At 35.0% G+C, this 22,344-nt stretch overlaps 1 protein-coding gene across 4 annotated transcripts in view; it reads left to right on the top strand.

The window, feature by feature from the left end:
• LOC141497520 (palmitoyltransferase ZDHHC11-like) overlaps nt 1–22,344 on the top strand; it is a 201,959-nt gene that overhangs the window by 143,841 nt on the left and 35,774 nt on the right. For 3 of the 4 annotated variants that reach the window (XM_074200187.1, XM_074200188.1, XM_074200190.1), the window contains one exon: nt 15,171–15,323. The exons of the other annotated variant lie outside the window; for it this stretch is intronic. In XM_074200187.1, the coding sequence (XP_074056288.1) occupies nt 15,171–15,323 (153 nt within the window). The remainder of the gene's footprint in view (nt 1–15,170; nt 15,324–22,344) is intronic. 4 annotated transcript variants of the gene reach the window in all.

Genomic DNA, 22,344 nt, shown 5'->3' with positions numbered 1-22,344 from the left:
TAGATGTTATTATCCTTCTTATCCCTATTATGTATGAGAAAACTGAGGCAAGAATTTTTAAATGACCTGCCCAAGGGGTCACACAGCTAATCAGTGGTTGGGGCATTGAATCAAACTCAGTCTTTTTAACTCTAGATCCACTATTTTATCTATCTACTGCATCACGAAGCTCAGTCTAAGAAGTCATGAGATAATTTGATATATAATATATTTACCTCTTTAGTACGGGATAGTATTTGGAACACATAGTTTTTATTGCATATATTCTTTCCCATGGCTAATAATAAAGTCAGAATCAGCTAGTTTGAATACACAATTCACCAATAACTATATATGAACTATACTGAGAACCATTTTTGTTGTTCAGGGACTACAAGAAAGTGACTCCTTTATTTTAGCACTTGAATACCTTCAATAGTCTATGTTTTCAGTCTTCTATCAAACTACTCCTCTTTACATCTTCAGTACTATGATCAAATTTTGCTTAACTTTTTTTCCCTAAACTTTTCTAAACTTCATTTTTCTGACTTTGGGCCTTTGTTCAAGTCTAAAATGTACTCTCCACTTGATTATTGATAGTCTTATCTGTCTTCCAAGGCTCAGTTCAAATTTCACTTTCTCCATGAAATTTTTCCTAATTCTCTTCCCATCTTTACCCCCACCAACCCAAACTCCTAAACTGGAAGTAGTATCTTTGCTTTTTGGAATCTTCTAGTACTTGTATCTCCCTTATTTAATTTATATACTATTTTTATTATTCATATATCTATATCTATATCTATCTATATGTATACATATATCTATATCTATCTATCTATCTATCTATCTATCTATCTATCTATCTAGATATATATCTTGTCTCCCCTATTAGACTTCATAAGGGGGAGACTTTGCTCCCAGTCCTTAGTTTTTTCCCAATTTTTTTAACATTTTTATTTAAAGTTTTGAGTTACAAATTCTAACCTTCCCTTCCTCCCCACCCTGAAAGTAATCTATCAGAATTAGGTTCTACATGTAAAATTATGTAAAACATTTCCATATTAGTAATTATGTACAAGAAGATTCAAATAAAAGAAAAAATGAAAATGAAAAAAATAGCATATTTCAGACTGTGTTCAATCTATCGGTTCTTTCTCTGGAGGCAGATCATATACTTCATCATTTGTCCTTTGGGATTTTCTTGGAACATTGCATTGCTAAGTCATTCACAGTTCTTCATCAAACAATATTGCTGTAGCTATTGTACATAATATTCTCCTGGTTCTGTTTCCTTCACTCTACATGGAAGTCTTTCCAAGTTTTTTGTCATTTCTTATAGCACAATAATATTCCATTACAATAATATACCAACTTGTTTAGTCATTCCGCAATTGATGGGCATTCTTTCAATTTCCAATTCTTAGCCACAACACAAAGACCCAGTGGGCCTTGGTCTTGCAGAAAACAAGTTATTGAAAATTATTTGTTTAATTAAAATACTAGGGCATTAATATACTCTGTGAATAAAGAAGGTTTTTTTTAAAGACACTTACAGGAGATTATGAAATAATGGAAAACATGCTTACTGGTCTAGGAATCAAGCATCTAATTTTGGCTCTGCAAAAAGAACTCTGCAACCACGAGAGAATCATTTCATTTCTTTGGACTCCAGTTACTCCTTTGTAGAAGGAATAGATTGGATTAGCTATTTTCTGAGGTCTTTTCACATCTAAAATTCCCTGAATCTTTGCTGCAAAGATAATATGAGAAATGCATTCTGTATGCAGTATGCAGTCTCTGGACCCATTGACTAAACCTGTCATTTCTCCCTTTTCAAGTCTTCCTAGAGTCCTTTGACTGGTTCCCTCCATTACTCCTACTAAATTTTATACTGCATCACATTTATTTGTGCACCATGTAGTTCTCTTCCTGGTTAGATCATAAACTCCTTTGAAGCAGGGACTGGATCATTTGTCATCTTTGTTTCCCAGTTCCTAGGACAGTGTCTTGCCCAGAGTAAGATTTTTTAATTGTATAAATATTTTATTTGTTTTCTAATTACATACAAAAAGTAGTTTCTACCAATCATTTTTTGTAAGTTTCTGAATTTTACAATTTTTTCCTCTGCCCTCTCTTCCCTCTAATCTCCCCCCCAATAGAAGACAATCTGTTAGGTCTTTACATTTGTTTTCATGATATGCATAGAGCAAAATTGAATGTGGTGAGAGGAAAAAACATATCCATAAGTAAGAAAGAAAATATCAGAGATACTAAATTATATAATATTAAAGCAACTTTTTAAAAATTGAAGATAATAAACTAAATTATGTACTATTAAAGCAACTTTTTAAAAATTGAAGATAATAATCTTTGGTCTTCTTTAAACTCCACAGTTCCTTCTTTGGATACAGATAGTATTCTCTATTATGAATCCCCTAAAATAATCCCTGATCATTGCACTGATGGAGTCTATCAAGGTTGATATTCATTCCATGTTGTGGTTAAGGTGTATAATTTCTTCTAGTTCTGTTCATCTCACTCAGCATCAATGCATGCAAGTCTTTCCAGGCTTTTCTGAAATCCCACCCCTCCTGATTTCTTATAGAACAATAGTGTTCCATTACATACATATACCACAATTTGTTAAGCCATTCCCCAGTTGATGGACATCCCCTCAATTTCCAATTCTTTGCCACTACAAACAGAGCTGCTATGAATATTTTTGTACATATGGGGCTTTTATCCTTTTTTTCAAGATCCCAGAGTAAATTCTTAATCATAATTGTTTGTTGAATTGGATCAAATTAGAAAAAAAAATCCTACTGTTACCACGAAATATTTAATAAGGATTAGGAGTGCCTAAAATGAATGTGTCTTCCACCTGAATTTCCTTTGACTCTAGGACAATGCTACTTAATATTTCTTATGTATGGACCCATTTATCAAACTGGTGAAGTCTAAGGAAACTTTCCAAGAATAACATTTTTAAATGTACAAGATAAAATATGTAAGATTACAGAGGAAACCAATTAGTTATCCAAATTACCATTATCCAATTAACTTTAAGATAGTTTTTTTGTTTGTTTGTTTTAGTTTTTACAAGGCAAATGGGGTTAAGTGGCTTGCCCAAGGCCACACAGCTAGGTAATTATTAAGTGTCTGAGGCTGGATTTGAACTCAGGTACTCCTGACTCCAGGGCTGGTGCTTTATCCACTGCACCAGCTAGCCGCCCTTTAAGATAGTTTTAAAAAAGTTTTTTTATGTTCAAGCTAAGAACTCTATCCTCCCAAAAGGCAGATGAATGGTCAATGCAATTTCCTTGAAGTGAAATGATATTTCTAAATCATCTGACCTGATAAATGACAAGGTAAACTTAGTTTCATCCACTCTTTGGTAGTTCCAAAGGGAAGAGAGCCTTACAGGTCATGTGCCTTCCATAACTCATGTAGGGATGTTGGTTGATTCCACAAATGTTTCTCTACTACCAAAACCACTGTTTCTCTCCTTGTCTGAGCAACTTATCTCCTATATAGGAATGATAAAAGGCTACATTTAGTCTAAGAACAAAGCCTATTTATCAGCACATAACAGTTCAGAAATTCATAGACCCTTGAAAGAAGAGTAAATTTTATATTCAAATGTGTCTTAACAGGTTTGTTTCTGAAACAATATCCCTAATAGAAAAGTACTAGCTTTTTTTTTCTTGCATCTGCTTTTTTAAAAAAAATGCTATTCTTTGTTTTCACATAACCTTCATTCCCTGGTATATCCCTCCCACTTACCCTGCATAGAGATCTATCTCATTGTTTTTGAATGCAAAAAAGAAGACTACATAGACAAAATTACGAGGCTATATAAATGACTTAATATGAAAATCCTACAGCAGGCAATAGGGGTAGGAAAAGGAGTTTTAAATACTTCTTATATGTAATATGATAGAGAGAGCACCCATAAATGCAACTAGACCCTAAAAATGTCTAGATGACCAAGTTTGAAGACCAGCTGACCCAAGGAATGAGAGACAGGTCCAAGATCCAAAACAATCTCAATAGCCTAAAATAGTGAACTGAATAACAATAAATATAAAGTCCTACACTTAGATGAAAAAAAAAACCCACTTTTCTAAGCACAAGATAGGGGTTAAATAATAATTCTAGTGGAAAAGATATGACATTTTAGTAGACTTCAAACTCCAAAGCCAAAAGATTGATGTAGCCAAAGAAACTCCAAAGACTTGACATTTCATATTATCTACTTCAGCATTTATTTTTATTTTTATTTTTGCAAGGCAATGGGTTAAGTGGCTTGCCCAAGGCCACACAGCTAGGTTATTATTAAGTATCTGAGGTCAAATTTGAACTCAGGTACTCCTGATTCCAGGACTGGTGCTACTACTGTACCACCTAGCTGCCCCTACTTCAGCATTCTTAATAGCATAGTTCTACTAAGATCACAAAAAGCCAATCTTCCATTTTTCCTCTGTTGCCAAGATCACTTTTCTTTTTTTTGCCCCAAGTTTATTGTTGGATGCATTTTGTTTTTACTTAAGAAAGAATTCCCAAGAAAATAGAAAGCATGCCCTAGCATGTGTTCTCGCGCACACACACACACACACACACACACCACACCACACACACACACACACACATATATATATATATATATATATATATATATATATATATATATATATATATACATACACAGACTTTTTTTAGATATTTGGGGTTTTCCCTTTAACTTAGACAGTAGGATACTAATATTTTCTATTATAACTGACTAGTTTTGTTGCTTCTTAGTGTTGACATTATTTACTTTGTTATAGTTATAAATACATATTATTCTTTTGGCTCTAATTTAGAACCAATACTTGGGTTATCTTGTATCCCTTCTCTCTGCATCCCTTCATATAAGTCTTCTCACCTTTTTTGGAATTCTTCACAATTGTCTTCCATTATTACACAGTAAAATCCTACATCATTCATGAGAGGCAATAAGGTATAGTGGATAGAAAGTTGGCCTGGTAGTCAAGAAGGATAGAGAGGTTCAAGTCCTCCCTCTGACCCATACTAGCTATATGACCTTGGATAAGTCACTGGTGTTCCAGAAAACTCTCTTAAAACTCAGTAATAGAGAAACCATTTATCTACGCTAATAGAATTTCCTCACAGAGGAAATTTTCCCATAAAAATGATAATATGATTCTGGTCTTCCTATATCCTCCAACAAATTAAAAGAAAAGAAAACCACACACACACACACACATACACACACATACACACAAACATACAAATCACTCAGAGTCAATTCCATTATGTTTATGTACTATAATTTGTTTAGCCATCTCCTGGTCATCTGACACATTTTTCCTCTAGTTTTTTTTCTTATCACAAATAAGACTACAATGAAATGAGGGGTTTTTGTTGCTGTTGTTGTTTTTATATCTGAGCCTTTTTTTATATGAATAACTGCCTTGAAAAATAGTCCTTCTGGTAGAATCCCTGGATTAAAGGGCACAAACAATTTAGTAACTTTTCTGTCTTATTCCAAAGTATTTTCCAGAAGACTTGAACCAATTCACAGCCACATCAATAGTGACTTTTCCCAACCCTGTTCATTTTTAAATTTCTATTGGTTCTTCATCTTATGAAGTAATCAAAAAAATTAAATACTGTTAGGTGGCACAGTGGATAGAGCACTAGCCTTGGTATCAGGAGGATGGGAGTTCAAATCCAGCCTTAGACACTTGACACTACTTGTGTGACCTTGGACAAGTCCCCTAACCCTGATTGCCTCATGGCTCGGGACATCTCCAGTAGTCCTAATTCATATCTGGTCCCTGGATCTAGATGGTTTTGGAAGAGAAAATGAGACTGGTGACTTAGCACAGTACCCTCTCACTCAAATCTAATTCATGTGTTTGTCATGCATCACCTCCCTGACACCATGATTTTCTTTGAGAATGAAGTACAAACATCAACCAATCTATTGCCTTATGGAGGTAAGAGGAGTGAGCTGTGAAAAAAAATGCTTTTTGTGGTTTCTTTTTACATTTCTTTGTGGGAGATATCCTGCCAAAAATAGTTCTCTGCTCTCACACAAATAGAAACTTTATGAAGTCTGCTATGTCAATCAAAAAATGTTTCTAAAGTGCATATTTGGTTCAAAGGTATTGTCTACCCTAGTGGGGATGGGGATGAACAGAAGTAGAAGGTTTCTACTTTAAAACAAGTTACAATCTATGTTGGTGGTTTCCTACATTACTGCAGACAGAACTTTAGACAAACTGACATGAAGGAAGTTCAGCTAATTCAGAAGAAACTATACTTAGAGGACATGGTAGCTGCTTCCAATATTTGAAGGGCTCTCAGTAGGAAAAGGATCAGATTTGTTATGGGGGCTCTACAGTGCAGAACCAGGAGTAAGAGGTAGGTAGAATTAAGTGTTCAGTGGCAAGAGCACCATTTATGGAGTCAAAGAGGCTGGATTGGAAAATCCTGTTGGGCACTTACTATTTCTCTTATCTTAGGCAAATCCCTCCATCTTGCCAAACCTCATTTTCTTCATTTATCAAAGAATGGGGTTGGACTAGATGTTCCCTAAAAACACCTGTTTGTCTTTTAAGCTAAATTTAAATCCTCCTGGTTTTGTGATGCTGTAAATTGTATAGAGTATTATCTTAGTTTAATAAAAGGTTAAATTTTCTAACCATTAGGATTAAGTATAAATGGAATGGGCTGCCTCAGAATATAGTGAATTTCCTATCACTTGAGCCCTTCAACTAATTGATCAATCAATTCACACTTTTGAACACTTACTGGTGCTCAGTACTAGGACTCCAGATATAAACAGATAAAAGATCGCCCCTGCCCTCAAGAAGCTTACACTCTAATGAGGGAAATAACAAGTAAGCAAATATTTTCAAAACAAGTATTTACACACACACACACACACAAACATACATATACAGTATACATACTTATGTGATAATAAAATATATTAATATATAATACATATAGGATAATACAAAAATTCATAGGATAAATTCATTCATTCAATTAATATTTGTTAAGCACCTACTATGTGTTAAGAATTGAGTTAAGCCCTGGTATTACTAAAAGAGGTAATGGATATTTTTTTGGAGATATATATATATATATATATATATATATATATGTATATATATATATATATATATATATATAGCTAGGCAGCAATGGGGTTAAATGGCTTGCCCAAGGCCACAAATTTTATTTTATTTTTTTAAGTTTTTTTTGTAAGGCAAATGGAGTTAAGTGGCTTGTCCAAGGCCACACAGCTAGGTAATTATTAAGTGTCTGAGACCAGATTTGAACCCAGGTACTCCTGACTCCAGGGCCGGTGCTTTATCCACTATGCCACCTAGCCACCCCACTAAAAGAGGTAAAATACAATATATGATCTCAATGAGATTACACTCTAATTGAGGAAAAACATACAAACAAAAATTTACAAAGCAATATATATATATATATATATATATATATATATTATGTGTGTGTATGTATATGTATCATACCTATATATGATAGAGAATAAAACACAGAAGGCAATAGAATTAAGGAATTGAGAATGGCTTCCACTAAAAGGACAGATTTTAGCTAGGACTTAAAAGGAAGCTAGAGAAGTCAAGGGGAATTATCAAGGATGTTGTTCGAAGAATTCCTATTCAGGTAGAGGACAGCAAAAGAGGACCTTGGGTTTCTTCTAATTTATGCATATCCCTTAGAAATTCCATTTTCTTTCCAGTGTTTGACTGTTTGACTACTGCTAAGGAAGGCAATATGGTATAGACTATGGTCTCGGTCATGAAAATTCTGTCTCAGTTCTGACATCCATTACTCTCATTAGACTCAGGGTCCAAGCTGTGTGATCCTGAGCCAAACATTTAATCTCTTAATCTAGATAGCTCTTTATGAATATAAATGACAGAGGAGGTAACAGCCTCCTCTTTCATAAATGGGAGCTTCCTCTCTTGGGAGTTGCCTTTACCAATGAAATCACAGTACAGACGCTAAGATGCTCTCCTTTGGAACAGAGGACCCAATGGAGCCAAACCTCAGTGTCAAAACCAATCTTGAATAGAGCAACATCTATCTGTATATATTTAAAGAGTAGGATACTGCTTCATAATTTATTTCAATAAATACATCACAGGCAACAAATCCAAAGGAACTATGTTTGGAGATTATTTCCCCAGAATTGCCTGAGTGTGGGAAAGGGAAGTAAGAAGCACATGATATCTTGAGATGCCTGCAGACATTGTGCTGGGTGCTGTCTTTCTTCCCTACTCTGCTCCTTCACCCAGTCTCCTTGGCTGCTGCTCTATAAACACCCATTGCCTTGATCCTTTGGTCAGGCTGACTGACCTTCAAGTGCTAAGTTCATTTCTGAAGCGGAGGAATGACCACCCACACATTTTCATTTTCCATTTAGTGTTTGATAAATTCCAGATGGGAGGGTGCTGTTTCTCTGTTGATTGGGATACATGAAACTATCATCATCTGACACTGTTATTTGAAGGCCTTTATGAAAAGCTTTGTTATTATTTTTTAAGAATCTAGCTGGTCAAGTGGTACAGCCAATGATCAGAAAAACAAAAGACAAAGCCAGGAACATTCTGTTAGCATGCCTATGACTGTGATTTAGGTACTCTTCTCCTAGCCTCTTTCTCTGTAGTTCAATAATTTATCTTCCTTCAAAAACAGATATATTCCTTAATAGAGGAGCAGGTTACAATTTAAATTTCTTCAAAATGCATAATCTCATTTATTTTAGGTTGTAGAGTTGCAAAAAAGTAAAAAAGCTGTAACAGACTTTTCAAAAAGAGAAGGTTAAAAGAAAAGTTGGAATAATTTCTAAGAATACCTTTAGAGACTTAACTAAGGTAGGAAAATCAGGTCTTTGCCCCAAGTGCCAAATTTAAATGGCAGTAATAGTAATTTCAGTCTTTCAGAAATATAGAAACAATAATTTGTCATCTAATTATCACAGATAATTATTGCCGTTTATCCCTTTGTTTTTTCAAAGAGGACCAACGTCATCACAATTGATATGTCCACTTATGAATAAATGGCATTTAAGTTATGGAGAGTGTGCAAAGTTGTCAACCTCATTCTATCAACATGACTGGCAATGACCCAGGATGTAATGGTATCTTGGTATCTTGGTATCTTCAATGTCTAACCAAGCTCTAAGAAATCCAGTTTTTGCTTTGCCACTTTGATGGCCATTAGAACAAATTATTCTCATCTATCTTTCCCATTCTTCATTTTCTTGGAGTAAATATTCTCCTAACTCACTAACATTACTCTCAACCTGCTGAGACAGTTTTACTAGGGTGTGGCTGCTGAGCATGAGAGCTACAGAATGCAAATAGAAAATTTCCAGATGATAGGCAAGGAAAAACTTTTCCACTGCCCTACCCTGCCACTCTCAATCCATGAATGCCTCCTTAGTAATGATTTTGCATGAATATTTGAGAGTCACTACTTCCACAAAATGAAAGTGTGTTTCTTACCACCTGCTCTAGGTAGTTTGTGGTTCTTTCTTTGCACATAAAAATTCTAGCTAAAGCCCTACAAATCAAGTCAACAAAGCTAATTTATTGAAACCCAACAATCTAGACTCTGCTACTTACTCTCTATACCTTCATTTCTTCTCTTATAAAAATAAGAGGTTGAATTTAATAGCTTATAAAGTCCTTTCCAGCTAAAGACTTATGATACTATACCTAGGCACTAGAATAAGTGCTGTAGTGGAAACTAGAAATACAGAACCTAGACTTTCATGGGAAGATGCTGGTTGTCAAATTGTTGCTGCAATTTTATTATTTTGAATAACAATAATTTCACATTATTAAACTAATCACTCTTTGAGGTAAGGCAGGCAATATGATTTATATTACCTTAAAATGAGAATCACATTAAATAAAGGTTCAAAAAGTTTATATGAATTACTCAAGGTCACACATTTATTAAATAGAGGAACCAAGACTCAGACCAGGTTTTCTCATTCTTAATTTCAGTGTCAACTCTAGATTTGTTCATGACCACATCTAATAAATGAATCAAGCAAGATTCAAACTCAGGTTTTCTAATTTTTAATTTCAGGACATTTCTGGTATGAGTCTTTCTACTTCATCATGACTGATGGCTCAGAGGATCATTCATGAGAAAAATGTTTTCTCAGACAACTTGTATAAAAAAACTTGATTCTAACCTAACTTCCCAAACTATATAACTCATTTTTGGATCTGATCCAAGGGAATCTATTACAAATTCTGCTTTTTACCATTTTTTAAAGTATAGGAGCAAAGCCCTCCTAAAGTTTTATATTCCCTTGTCCTGTTCTCAATGATCTTCCAAAACTCACTAGCTGCAAGTCCACAATCAAAGATATGCTTCTTCCTGACTAGTGACTTGAATTCATGGAAGGCAGGTAGATGTGTTTAGCATTTTTTCACTTTGGATATCACTTCCTGTTCAAATCATTTTTATGAGTTGACTATTGTTTTAAGATTTCCTCCTTTGTAATGAAAACAAAATAAAAATTGGAACATTTTTACATCCTTTCTATCAACTATTATCAGTATTTTATATCTTCTTTGCTCTTCCTCTTGCCTACAACTGAACTTTTTAAAAAATACCTTATATTGATTTGACCTTCTAATATCAGCTTTTTCTGAGTTTTTAGTGATCCCAATTCCATTCTCACAGAACCCATGTTACTTTTGTTGTATACTGCCACATTAGTCTATTTAGACATCTACTTTCTTTTAAATGGCAAAGGCTGGTTACATTATAGACAGCATCTGATTACTCTTGAAGATTTTTAGTGAGACTCTATCCTTTCTCCAAAATCAATGAAAGGTGCTTTTGCAAATCTAGAGCTCATGTCAGATTACCCTGATCCCTCCTAGTTATTAAAACTCTCTCCCTGAGCTTCATGAAGGAGGGCAGGAATAATTTTATGAGTTATTTTTTACTCTTTTTATCCATAGTGCCTTGCATGGCATCTTAAATTTGGTAAGCATGTCATATATATATATATATATATATATATATATGATGTATATATACATATATATGTGTGTGTGTGTGTGTATGTGTTTGTGTGTGTGTTTTGAATTGAAGTATATTTCAAATTCTGTTTTTTCTATGAAGTTCAAGATGGAGTGTTCATTTCCTCCCAAGGATTCCACTGAATTCAAAACTTCAGTGACTCCTTACTTGGAGTTCAGCAGTTCCTCAATTCCCTTTCCCCACTTTTTGAAGGAATTATGAAGAACTTCATCCAACCCATAGTTAAACCAAGCTTCTTCTATTCTCCCTGCCTAGTCGCTATGCAGCCTTCACTTGAAGAAACCTATTCCGTCCCAAGGTCAAGTTACAACTAAACTCATTCCACTTCTGGAATTCTGTTAGCAAATTTCCCCTTATCTAGACAGGTATACTCTTAATCTTCTATTCACTGCTCTTAGTTCTGCCCTATGGGACCAAGAAGAACAAGTTTAATCCTTGATACCAGTAGTTCCAATTCTTTAAGAGGGATATCCTGTGAACAGCTTATATTAGATTTAGCTACTCTCAGTAGTTCAATGAGTAAAGACAATTCTAAAAGACTCATCCACATTCAGAGAAAAAGCTATGGAGTCTGAATGCATATCAAATCATACAATTTTAATGTTTTAAATTTGTTTTATGTTTTTTCTTGCTCATGATTTTTTCCTCTCTTGTTCTGATTCTTCTTTTACAACATGACTAATATGGAAATATGTTACACATGATTGTGCATGCATAACCTATATTAGATTGCTTACTCTCATGGGAAGGGGAAGAGAGAGATAAAAAATGTGAAACTCAAAATCTTACAAAAAATGAATGTTGAAAGTTAGCTTTACATGTAAATGGAAAAAATAAAATGAAAATGAAAATGAAAATAAAATAAAAACACTAAAAGGCATGAGATAGAAAAGAGGGCAAACCTATTGCCTACTAAATCTATTCTCACTAAATTCCCCCAGCAACTTCAACTCATCTTCATATGGTTATTGTTTCTAATCTTAATATTTCAGTAATTCTCCTCTGGAAGCTCTCAATTTGTGATTATTCTTGGTGTTTTTTTAAATAGCAATTCATCCCCCCCCCATTTTTTTAGTTTTGAGTTTCAAATTTCAAGCCTCCCTAAGATGGTAAATAATCTGAAATAGTTTATACATATGCAATCATGTATAATATATGACTATTCTTTCTAAAAAGAATATAACTAGCCAGAAACAGGCAGAGTACTACATATGTGCACAACTATTTTGCTACTTTACCTCTCTTAATAAAGGCCACACCAGGATTAGCTTCTTTGGCTTTATAGCATAATATCAGCCAGTCAGCATTGATTGTTGACTAATTTGTGATAGATTAATAGCTGGAGAGCTGGAAAGAAACTTAATAGTAATTAGATCCAACCCCCTCATTTTATAAAGAAACCAAAGCCTAGACAGAAGTAATTTGCTCAGAACCAATGGTTAGTATCTGGGTCAGTATTTGAATCAGGTCTTTCTGACTCTTGGCAAGGGCTCATATTGAAAATATAATTTACTAAAACATTCTTATCATTTCCATGTGATTCCAACAGAAGAACAAGTAGAATTCTCTCTAAAAAGATCACTGGATACTTCCCTTTGCCCTCCATATTTTCCAGGACTGTTGGGACTTTCTCTCTTGCTGATAGATTTTATGACTAGTTCTTTCAGTTAGCTGTGTCTGAAATTTTGTTGTTAGGACACCTGAGTGAGCAATATTCTTCTGAATTAGACTTGACCCATCTTTTCCTCTGAAGCACTCCCTTCTTTTTTTTTCCTCAGAGATTTTTTTTAATATGCAGATGAATTTGATTCACAATTAGCAAATTCTTGACAGAATCCCAATGTTTTATACTAACTAGTAGCTTTGTACTAATTTTGTACTAACCTATCAAGTCTCCTATTCAAAATCCAGCTTCTAGATCCCCTTCACTTCTCTTGGGATGGGGGAAGGGGTTCCCTTTTATCTTCTCACTCCTCACCAGATCTACCTACCCAGAGGGTTAATGCTTCACAACTCATAATCTACCAGTGCTGTCTTTCCAAGTCAGACTTCTCTAGGAAAATTTCTTACTTTTTCTGAAACTCTCTGAACTTTTTCCAGAATAATATTCTTGCTTACACTCAAAGGGATGTGAAAAAAAAACTGAAGTTTTTTTTGTATTTCCCAGAAAATAGGATAATTTAACTGAAACTGTAATCCATGTCCAAATTCCCAAAAGACAATCCTTTTCATTGAAGCAAGTTCAAGTACAGTCTAGGTTGGTATTGAAGAAAGATGACTGGAGTGAAGCACGTTGCTATTTTATGATTTCCTGTGTTTCCACTTTCAAGTAAATACTCATTTTGTACTATATAGCCATCATGTTCATTCACTCATCAATATTTTTTTTAGTTTTTCTTTTTTGCAAAGCAGTGGAGTTAAGTGACTTACTTGCCCAAGGCCACACAGCTAGGTATTTAAGTGTCTGAGGCTGAATTTGAACTCATGTCCTCCTGACTCTATGACTGGTGCTCTATCTACTATGCCACCTGGTTGCCCCCTCACTTATCAGCATTTTAAGAAAAAAATGAAAATTTCTCATTTTATCACTATATAATATACATTTTCCAGGACTGTACACCTTTAAAGAACCCAGATCTGATAGATCAGGGGCTCTTAGCCTTGTTTGAAACCTTTTGTAAGCTTAGTTAATTATGGACCTCTTCTCAGAATCATATTTTTAAATGCATAAAAATACATAGAAATTCTAATATGCAGTTATTAAAAATATTTTTAAAAATAAGTTCACAGATCCCAGGTTAATAATTCCTGTGACAGGCAATTTAGAAAAATTAAGCATTTCCTTGTTACTATATAGATTTCTTTCTTTAGGGTCTAGGCCAGTGGCTTTTAAAATTCACTGTTAAATGTATTTGATTCTTAAACAAAACAAAAAAAAGTTTATTGAGGTTGGAATCTGGTATAGCCAAGCATTAATCAAATGGATACAAATGAACTGCCTTGATTCCTTGTTTAAAAACTCAAATTATTTATTGACTTTAATTAATCATCCAGAAAGTATTTATTGAGTACTATTAAATTAAACACAATATTTTAAGAACTATTAAGTGCTGGAGAGGCAAAAAAAGCACAAAAAAAAAAAAAACATGATTTCTGGCCTTAAGAAGCTCACACTTCAATGGGGGGGGGGGGAAGGAGATATTTATATATACTCTCTATGTACAAAATAGACAAAGATAATCTGAACATAAAAGGCATTAAATTTTGAAAGTCATGATAGGATAAAATGCTTTATTGCTTTTCTCTTTAGACATATATTACAATTTATGCTTGAACTTTCTTTAAGATTTGTATCATAATCTAAATTCTAAAGCTAAGACTCAGTATTTACCCATGCACATCTATACCATCCCTCTTGATACTTTTTCTTAAACATCAACAAATAATCAACAGTATCACCCCAAATAATTTACCTATCACTATTCATACAGGTATAGTGTGAGTATTTTTAAAAACTTAAGTTTTTTGTATCATCCAGAATGCAAAAATAATTTAAATACAGATAATTTATAGATATTGCCCCTGCAATCCAGATACCATCTAAGCCAAGGCAACACTGATATAGGCTAACAAATAGCCTACAGAGGATAAAATAGACATTTGGACCAGACACAGTGATAGACAAGTTAAATATTGATGCTATATACATATTGCCATAAGTGGGGGAGGGATGAGAGAGAGGAGGCTTGGGGGTCCTCCAGGAAGACAGAACACAGATGTAAGAGGGGATAATCTTTCTTCCATGGCACTTGTCAGGTTACTGTCAGTATTGGTTATCCCAATCTATTCAGTAAAGATTTCCAGAATGGGGGCATTTCAAGAATTTTCAAATTTTATGTATGTAAAAAGTCTAGAAATATTACTAAATAGCTGGGATTTGGGGTGGGGGTGATGGGCACTGTTAAAATTTTTGTTTAAGCATGGTCTTTGGTTCTTTATTAGAAGCTCTATCCAATGTGTTTTGTGAATTTGACTTCCCTACTCTCTCTTCTCACTTGCCTTGTTAGATTATCCTGACACGGTATGGCTGATGTTCCTCCCTTTGTTTCCAGTACCGACATCACACATTGTGCTCCTGACCATAGCTGCATTTACTTTACTGCTGAACTTCGTGAGCGTCTTGCTCCTTGGTCATTTATTACTGTTCCACTTCTACCTATGTATGTATTGTTAAACTAAATCTAGTTCAGGACTGAGCTGTTTTACTACCATCCCTCTCCTATTTTAAAATCTCTAAAATTCATCTTTTTTTTCATAGTTGTCCCAAAATGTGTAATCCACAGATGTAAACAGAAATTTATACAAATCTATATAAGAACATAAGTAGAAATAGATACATATTAATGTACATTATCATGGACATGTTTGACATATATAATTATGCATAAATGTATATATAATATGTGTATATTGTTTATATGTTATATATTACATGCATCGCACCTATAAATGCATGCATGTATGTACACGTGTCTTGCAAAATTACCTTTACATACTTTATCTTATTGGATCATTATAAAAAATCTCTGGGAAGAAGATGCTTTTATTAAATCCATTTTTATATGTTAGGAAATAGAGGTAAACTAAATACATAGAAATATATAAAATACATAAATAGAATTGCATACATATATAATATACCTTAGAGCAGAAATATTTAATGTACAGAATTTATATATGTATATAAACATGCTGCTGCTCTTCAATTCAGTCATGTGTGATTTTTTGTGGATCATAGCAGGTCAGTACTGTTCACAGGGTTTTCTTGATAAAAATATTGAAGAGATTTGCCATTTCCTTTTGCAGTGGATTAAGGCAAACAACTTAAATGACTTGCCCAGGGTCACAAAACTAGTAAGTGTCTGGGACCAGATTTGAACTCAAGTCTTCGTGAATCCAGATACAACACTCTGTGTGCCTAGCATGTGTGTATAAGCATGTATGTGTGTGAAATACACATACATGCATATTTTATCCTTAACAACAACTATGAGAGGAAGATGTCTTTATTATCCTCATTTTTACGGATGAGGAAACCAAGGCAAAGAGAAGTTAAGTGACTTATCAAGAGTCACACAGTTAGTAAGAAAGTATCTGAGGCAGTATTTGAAATCAGATTTTCCTGACTTAAGGTTTAGTACTCTGCCATACCAACTAATTACTTATATTTAAATATCTAATGTAGGTATATGTAAATATTCATCAAAGAAGTTTGTTTCCCTGAGTTGCTTTTGCAGCTCAAGATCTACAAGTGAATTAGTCTATAAGGAGTTAATCTAAAAATAATACCTCAGATTTCTACAGTGGACTTATTTATTATATATTAATTATCATTAATATATTATATCCTAAGTATTACCATATATTATCAAATATTAGGAAAGCCCAGTTTGGTTGAAAGAGTCAGGGGATTCAGATTTCTGATTCTGCTACTTCCATCAGTGTGAATGTCCCTAAATTACTTCTCTCTGGGTTGCCTCAGTTTCCTCATCTTGAAAATTAGGGCATTAGATGAAGTGACCTCTGAGATCCCTTCCAACTCCACTTAATGACCCTCTGCTCCTGAGCACTTTCTATACAAGAATTCACTCAATTCTCAAAATAGCTGCACAAGGTAGACAATGTAATTATTATTATTCCCCATCATTCACATGCAGACATTGAGATTCAGAGTTCTAGTAATTAGTTCGGGGTCATATGGTATAAAGACAACTTGATAGTACTTGTCTTCAACTGCCTTAGTGATCCAACTGAATGGACTGTCTTTGTAGAAAAATATAGATATATCTTTATAGATAGTATTATGAAAATTTTACGAAGATACATAAATGCTAGTGTTGATGATGGTGATGATGACGACAACAATGATGGTGATGATGATGATGATGATAAATGGACCTCCCCTCACTTGAGATCTTTAAGGAAAGCCTGGAAGCCTCAGATTTTAAATCCTATTGAGTAAAGTGTTGAGGATATTCTTAATTAGGTAAAGGTCAGATCGGATGGCTTCTGGGATCTCTTCTTATATTGAGAATCTGTGATTCTATGAGGGGATATGGTCACAAGTTTCATAAGTCTCAAACAGGCAAGGTGATGTGATGAAACCTGAAAGAAGTCACTGAATTTGACTGTTAAGAGATTCCTGATAACCTCAGAGAGAACAGTTTTATTAAAGAGGAGTTAGGCAGGAGGCCAGATTACAAAAGACAGAGGGTGGGAAGGAAGTAAAGGCAGCAGACATGGACAATTCTTTCTAGCAACATCTAAGAACCACTCAGGCCAAGTGAAGGGTAGTTATTCTTGCTATCATAATTATTACTGCTTCTTCTGTTGCTCTTGTTATTTTTGTTAGAGAATGGAGAGACTGAGCATATGACAGGGAAGGGGTCATTCTTCTACTTATTCAGAACTGAAACTTCAACATTATACTAAAATACTTCTCTCATCCCTTCCTCCCTCATCTAGTTAGCATTTGCTGTACATAACCTCTATGGCTTCCTTTTGCATGTCCTTGATTTAAGATGTTATCATACCATACCCAGACAACTGATAAACACTCACTTACAAACATTCCTACTTCTATTTTCTTCTCCCTCCAAAACATATTGCTCCTCAGAGCTACAACTGGCATAGTGGATAAAGCATGGGCCTTGGAGTCAGGAGTACCTGAGTTCAAATCCAGTCACAGACACTTAATAACTACCTAGCTGTGTGGCCTTGGGCAAGCCACTTAACCCCATTTGCTTTGCAAAAACCTAAAAAAAAAGTGACCAAGATTTTGCATTGACTTTAGGAAACACATTCTTCTTTCTTCTGTCTCCTTATAAAACAAATATCTCCCAAGTGCCCCCCCCTTTCCTCTTCCCACAAGTCTGTATTTGGGTTCTCTGGTCTAAGGATGAACCCACTCTGAAACAGCAACTAGACTAGAGACTCAGACTATCCAGGACTTCTCATATTAGAAGAGGTATCAGCATTCAATTGTCATGAAAATACAAATTTTTTGCCTTATTTCAATACTCAAACTGAATTACACTTACAAAAACTTTTCCTGAATTCCTGTAAGACTTGTAGTCTCATCATATCCTGTCACATATTGTAAATTGTCCTTTCCTATATTTACCTATCTCCCCATTTAGACTGCATTATTCTTGAGAATAGGATAATACCTTCTACTTCTCTTTACCCTTCACAGAATCCAATGCATTGCCTTGAATGTGGTTGACTCAATAAACATTTGTTGGAAAGGTAGATTGGTCTAGACTATGATGAATCTTGAAATCAAACATAGAGTTTTAAATTTCATGTAGTCAGAAAGCAGGTTGGTTGGGGTCTATTTGAAAAGGAGAATGACATGAGATTTGTTAGTATTGTTATTACTATTATTGTTAGTGTTCAGTCATTCAGTCTTCTTGACCCTGTGGATCAGAGTGCACCAACTGTCTATCCAAGCTCATATTCATTGAACATGTTGACCACTTTCCAAATTCATCTTGCCATGTCGTATCTCTGACCAGGGGATTTGGATTGTCCAGGGGACTTTCTTGGCAAAGATAATGGATTGGCTTACCATTTCCATCTCCACTAGATCACCTTTTGTCATAACTCTCTACCATGACCTGTCTTATATAACCCTGAACAGTGTAACTCATAGTTTCTTTGAGCTGCACAAGCCCCTCTGGAATAAAAAAGGCAATTGTCCAGGAAGGGAGAATATCCATAGACATTCTTAAGTTCCCTCAGTTACCCTTACATTATATTTTTTGGCCTAGACCCATAATTTTCATTGTTATAAATTACATCCAATAAAAAAATTCCCTCTACTAAAGTATATTGGCACTTGCTCTGCAATTTAGAGTCTTAGAAAGGTGCTTGGGTCACTGGGAGTTTGAATGGTTTATACAGGGTCACACAGTCAGCACGTGTCAGAGATAATGCTTGAAACCAGATTTGCTTGACTCTGAAGCAAACCAACTGTTTACTCTGCCTTCCTTCCTTTTCCTTGTTATATATCAAAACATTAATTTATCTAAGCCTCCTTATTGCCCAGAATAATCTCTCCTCCTCCTTGGATCTCTTCATCTCCTTTGTTTGTACCTCCCCTGAGTACTCACTATATTTTGATTTTTGTTAATATTTATTCATGTTGTCTTATTTGGACTGCTTGAATCTGGGAACCCTGTCATTTTAATTTTAGCATCCCCTAGAACCTACTGTTATGCTTTGAACATCATAAGCACTTAAAAAACTTCTGTTCATTTTAATTGAATCATAAGTAAGATGGTTTCATTTGGTTTCTACTGCTGCTGTTAAAGTAAAGAGATTCAGGATTCTTGGTTCAGTAGGAAGTCAGATGAAATTTAGTTTTATGCAGATAATCACAATCCAAAGTGCTTTTATGATGCCCTGAAGGCTATTTATGGGTTAAAGACAAATGGTACATCTCAACTACTCACTTGCTGATGGAGCCACTTTGATTAGTGTTAGGGACAAGATCCTAGAAAGATGGACTGAATGTTTCCATAGTGTTCTTAACAGACCATCATCAATCAATGCAGAAGCCATTGATCATTTACCTCAAGTTGAAGTCAATCCATCTCAAGCTGAAGTTTCCACCAAAGAATAGGTCTTGAATGTCATTAGGCTCCATTCATATGGCAAAGCATCTGGTATTGATTTTGGCTGATATTTACAAGGTGGGAGTCCTTTGCTCAAACAAAAGTTGACTGAAATTTTCCAGGTTACAAGGCATGAAGAGATTATCCTCCAGGAATTCAAGGACGGTTACCTTGTCCATCTCTATAAAGGAAAGAGAATATATCCCCTGTGACAATCACAGGGGTATTTCTCTTTTAATCATTGTAAGTAAGATTCTTATCTCAATAGACAGATCCTTTACCTAGAAGATGGTCACCTACCTGAGAGCCAGTGGGGCTTCAGAAAGTTGATATGGTGTTTGCTGCCCGATGAATACAGGAAAAATGCCAAGAGAAGAACAGAGATTGTATATGGCCTTTATATGGCCATTGATACTGTCAGTCATGGGGGCTTACGAAAAATTGTCAAAATTTGGTTGCCGGAGTAGAAGCTCATCAGTATTGCACATCAGTTCCATGATGACATGCATGCTTGCCCAGGTTCGGAATAGTGGATGAAGCTCTCAAGATTTCCCAGTCACCACTGGAGAGAAACAAGGCTGTGTCCTTGCTCTCATGCTTTTTTGCATGATTTTTTAGTCATGTTATCAAACTTCTTAACTGAGGATGAACACAGCGTCAAGATCAGCTACTGCATTACCCACAAATTCTTCTGTTTGAAAAGGCCACAAGCCAAAACCAAAGTGGAGGGAGTGTTGGGACATGATCTTCTGTTTGCAGATATTGTGCATTCAAGGCAGCCTCTGAAGCTGAGATGCAACAATGTATGGATGGATTCTCTGATGCTTGTGCTAATTTTTGTCTAATAATTAACATTAAGAAAACACAGTTGCTCCATTAGCCAGCATCACACTATCCTTATGTAGAAATTTTGAATACTGTGGACAAGTTCAATTACCTTGGCAATATACTTTCCAGGGAGGTACACATTGCCAATGAGGTTGACACATGCACATTGCCAGAACTAGCTCAGTATTTGGGAGACTCTGAAAAGAAAGTGTGGAAGAGAAGAGATATTAGACTGACCTCCAAACTGAATGTCAACAGACCATTGTACTGACCTCATTGCTGTATACTTGTGAAACCTGGACAATCTACCAGAGCCATGCCAGGAAACTGAATTTCTCCCATTTAAATTATGTTAGGGAAGATTCTTAAGATCACCTGACAGAAGATTCCAGACACTAAGATCCTTTCTTGAGCTAAATTACCAAGTATTCAAATGTTACTACAGAGAGTACAACTATTATAATGGACTGTGCATGTTGTTTGAATGCCAGACTCCCACTTTCTGAAAAGATTATTTTGTAGGAGAAAAATACAGGGCAAGTATTCATGGGATGGGAGAGCATGGCAGAAGAAGTGAAACAGGGGCATCCTGAAAGTCTTTCTTAAGAACTTTGGATTTGATTATACATGGGAGACACTGACACAAGACTGCCCAACATGGCAGGTCCTGATCAGAGAAGGTGCTGACCTTTATGAGGAAGGCAGAATTGAAGCAGTTCAAGGAAACAGGAGATAAGTAAATTTAGAGTAACCACTCCAGGAGTTCAATGGACTATTTGTGCCCAACTTGTGGTAGAGACTTACAAGCTCATATTGGTCTAATCAGTCACAGCTGGATACACAGAAATTTTTCCCAATCATAGTGATGTCATTTTGGTCTTCTTGGATAAATGAAAATAATCATCCAATAACCAACAAAATGATATTGTCAAAGCAAATGAAAATTCTGTACATCTTTACACTGATTCTGAGATTTCTGCTTTATAGTACTGCTTAACTGACATAAAGAAATCTGCTCAGCAACCATGATTAAGTGAATGTCTTTTATCTGCTTAGTATTCCACTGGAGGACTTGGGTGGACAGAACAGGAATCTAAAACTAAGTCTTTTCCCTTAAAGAACTTAGCATAAAACCATAGAGATATCAGAAAGAATCATAGAGATATCACTAGAAAGAACTTTAGAAGTCAGCTAGGTCTGCTGCTACAATTTTGCAGATAAAGACACTGAGTCCCAGGTAGATTAAGTGACTTAATCTATATTAATTAAATGACTCCAAGTACATACAAGGAATATCAGAGAAGGAATCCAGGTCTTCTGATCCTGGATCCCAGAGTCCCCTCCAACTGACCTAAGCACATGAAGCAATGATAATCAAAGCTCAAGGTTGGATCTTGAAGTATAACTTGGTTTAAAGAAATGAAGAAACAGTGATAAAGCATTTTTTAAAATAAGCTTTTTCACTAAAGTAAAAAACTAACTTTGGATCTGAATTCTCCAAAGGATCATTCTATGGATAGCTGTGTTCAGTAAAATGTATTTTTATGTCACAAGTAATTTTTCATATTGTTGGATGCTTCAATTTAGAACTGACCCTGAAGGGGTGGAGGAAAGGGAAAATGGTAGTTTCAGTCCCTGTAATTTCACAGGGAATAAGATGTATTGAAATTCTTCCCACTGAGTAATCTGCTAATGGGAACAAAGTTCTATATGAGTATGATTGAAAAAGAGATAA

The sequence above is a fragment of the Macrotis lagotis genome, chromosome X (genome assembly GCF_037893015.1).
Source record: "Macrotis lagotis isolate mMagLag1 chromosome X, bilby.v1.9.chrom.fasta, whole genome shotgun sequence".
In the NCBI taxonomy this organism is placed as follows: Eukaryota; Metazoa; Chordata; class Mammalia; order Peramelemorphia; family Peramelidae; genus Macrotis; species Macrotis lagotis.
Note: the sequence above shows the minus strand (reverse complement) of the source record. Positions and strands in the feature narration are given on the sequence as shown.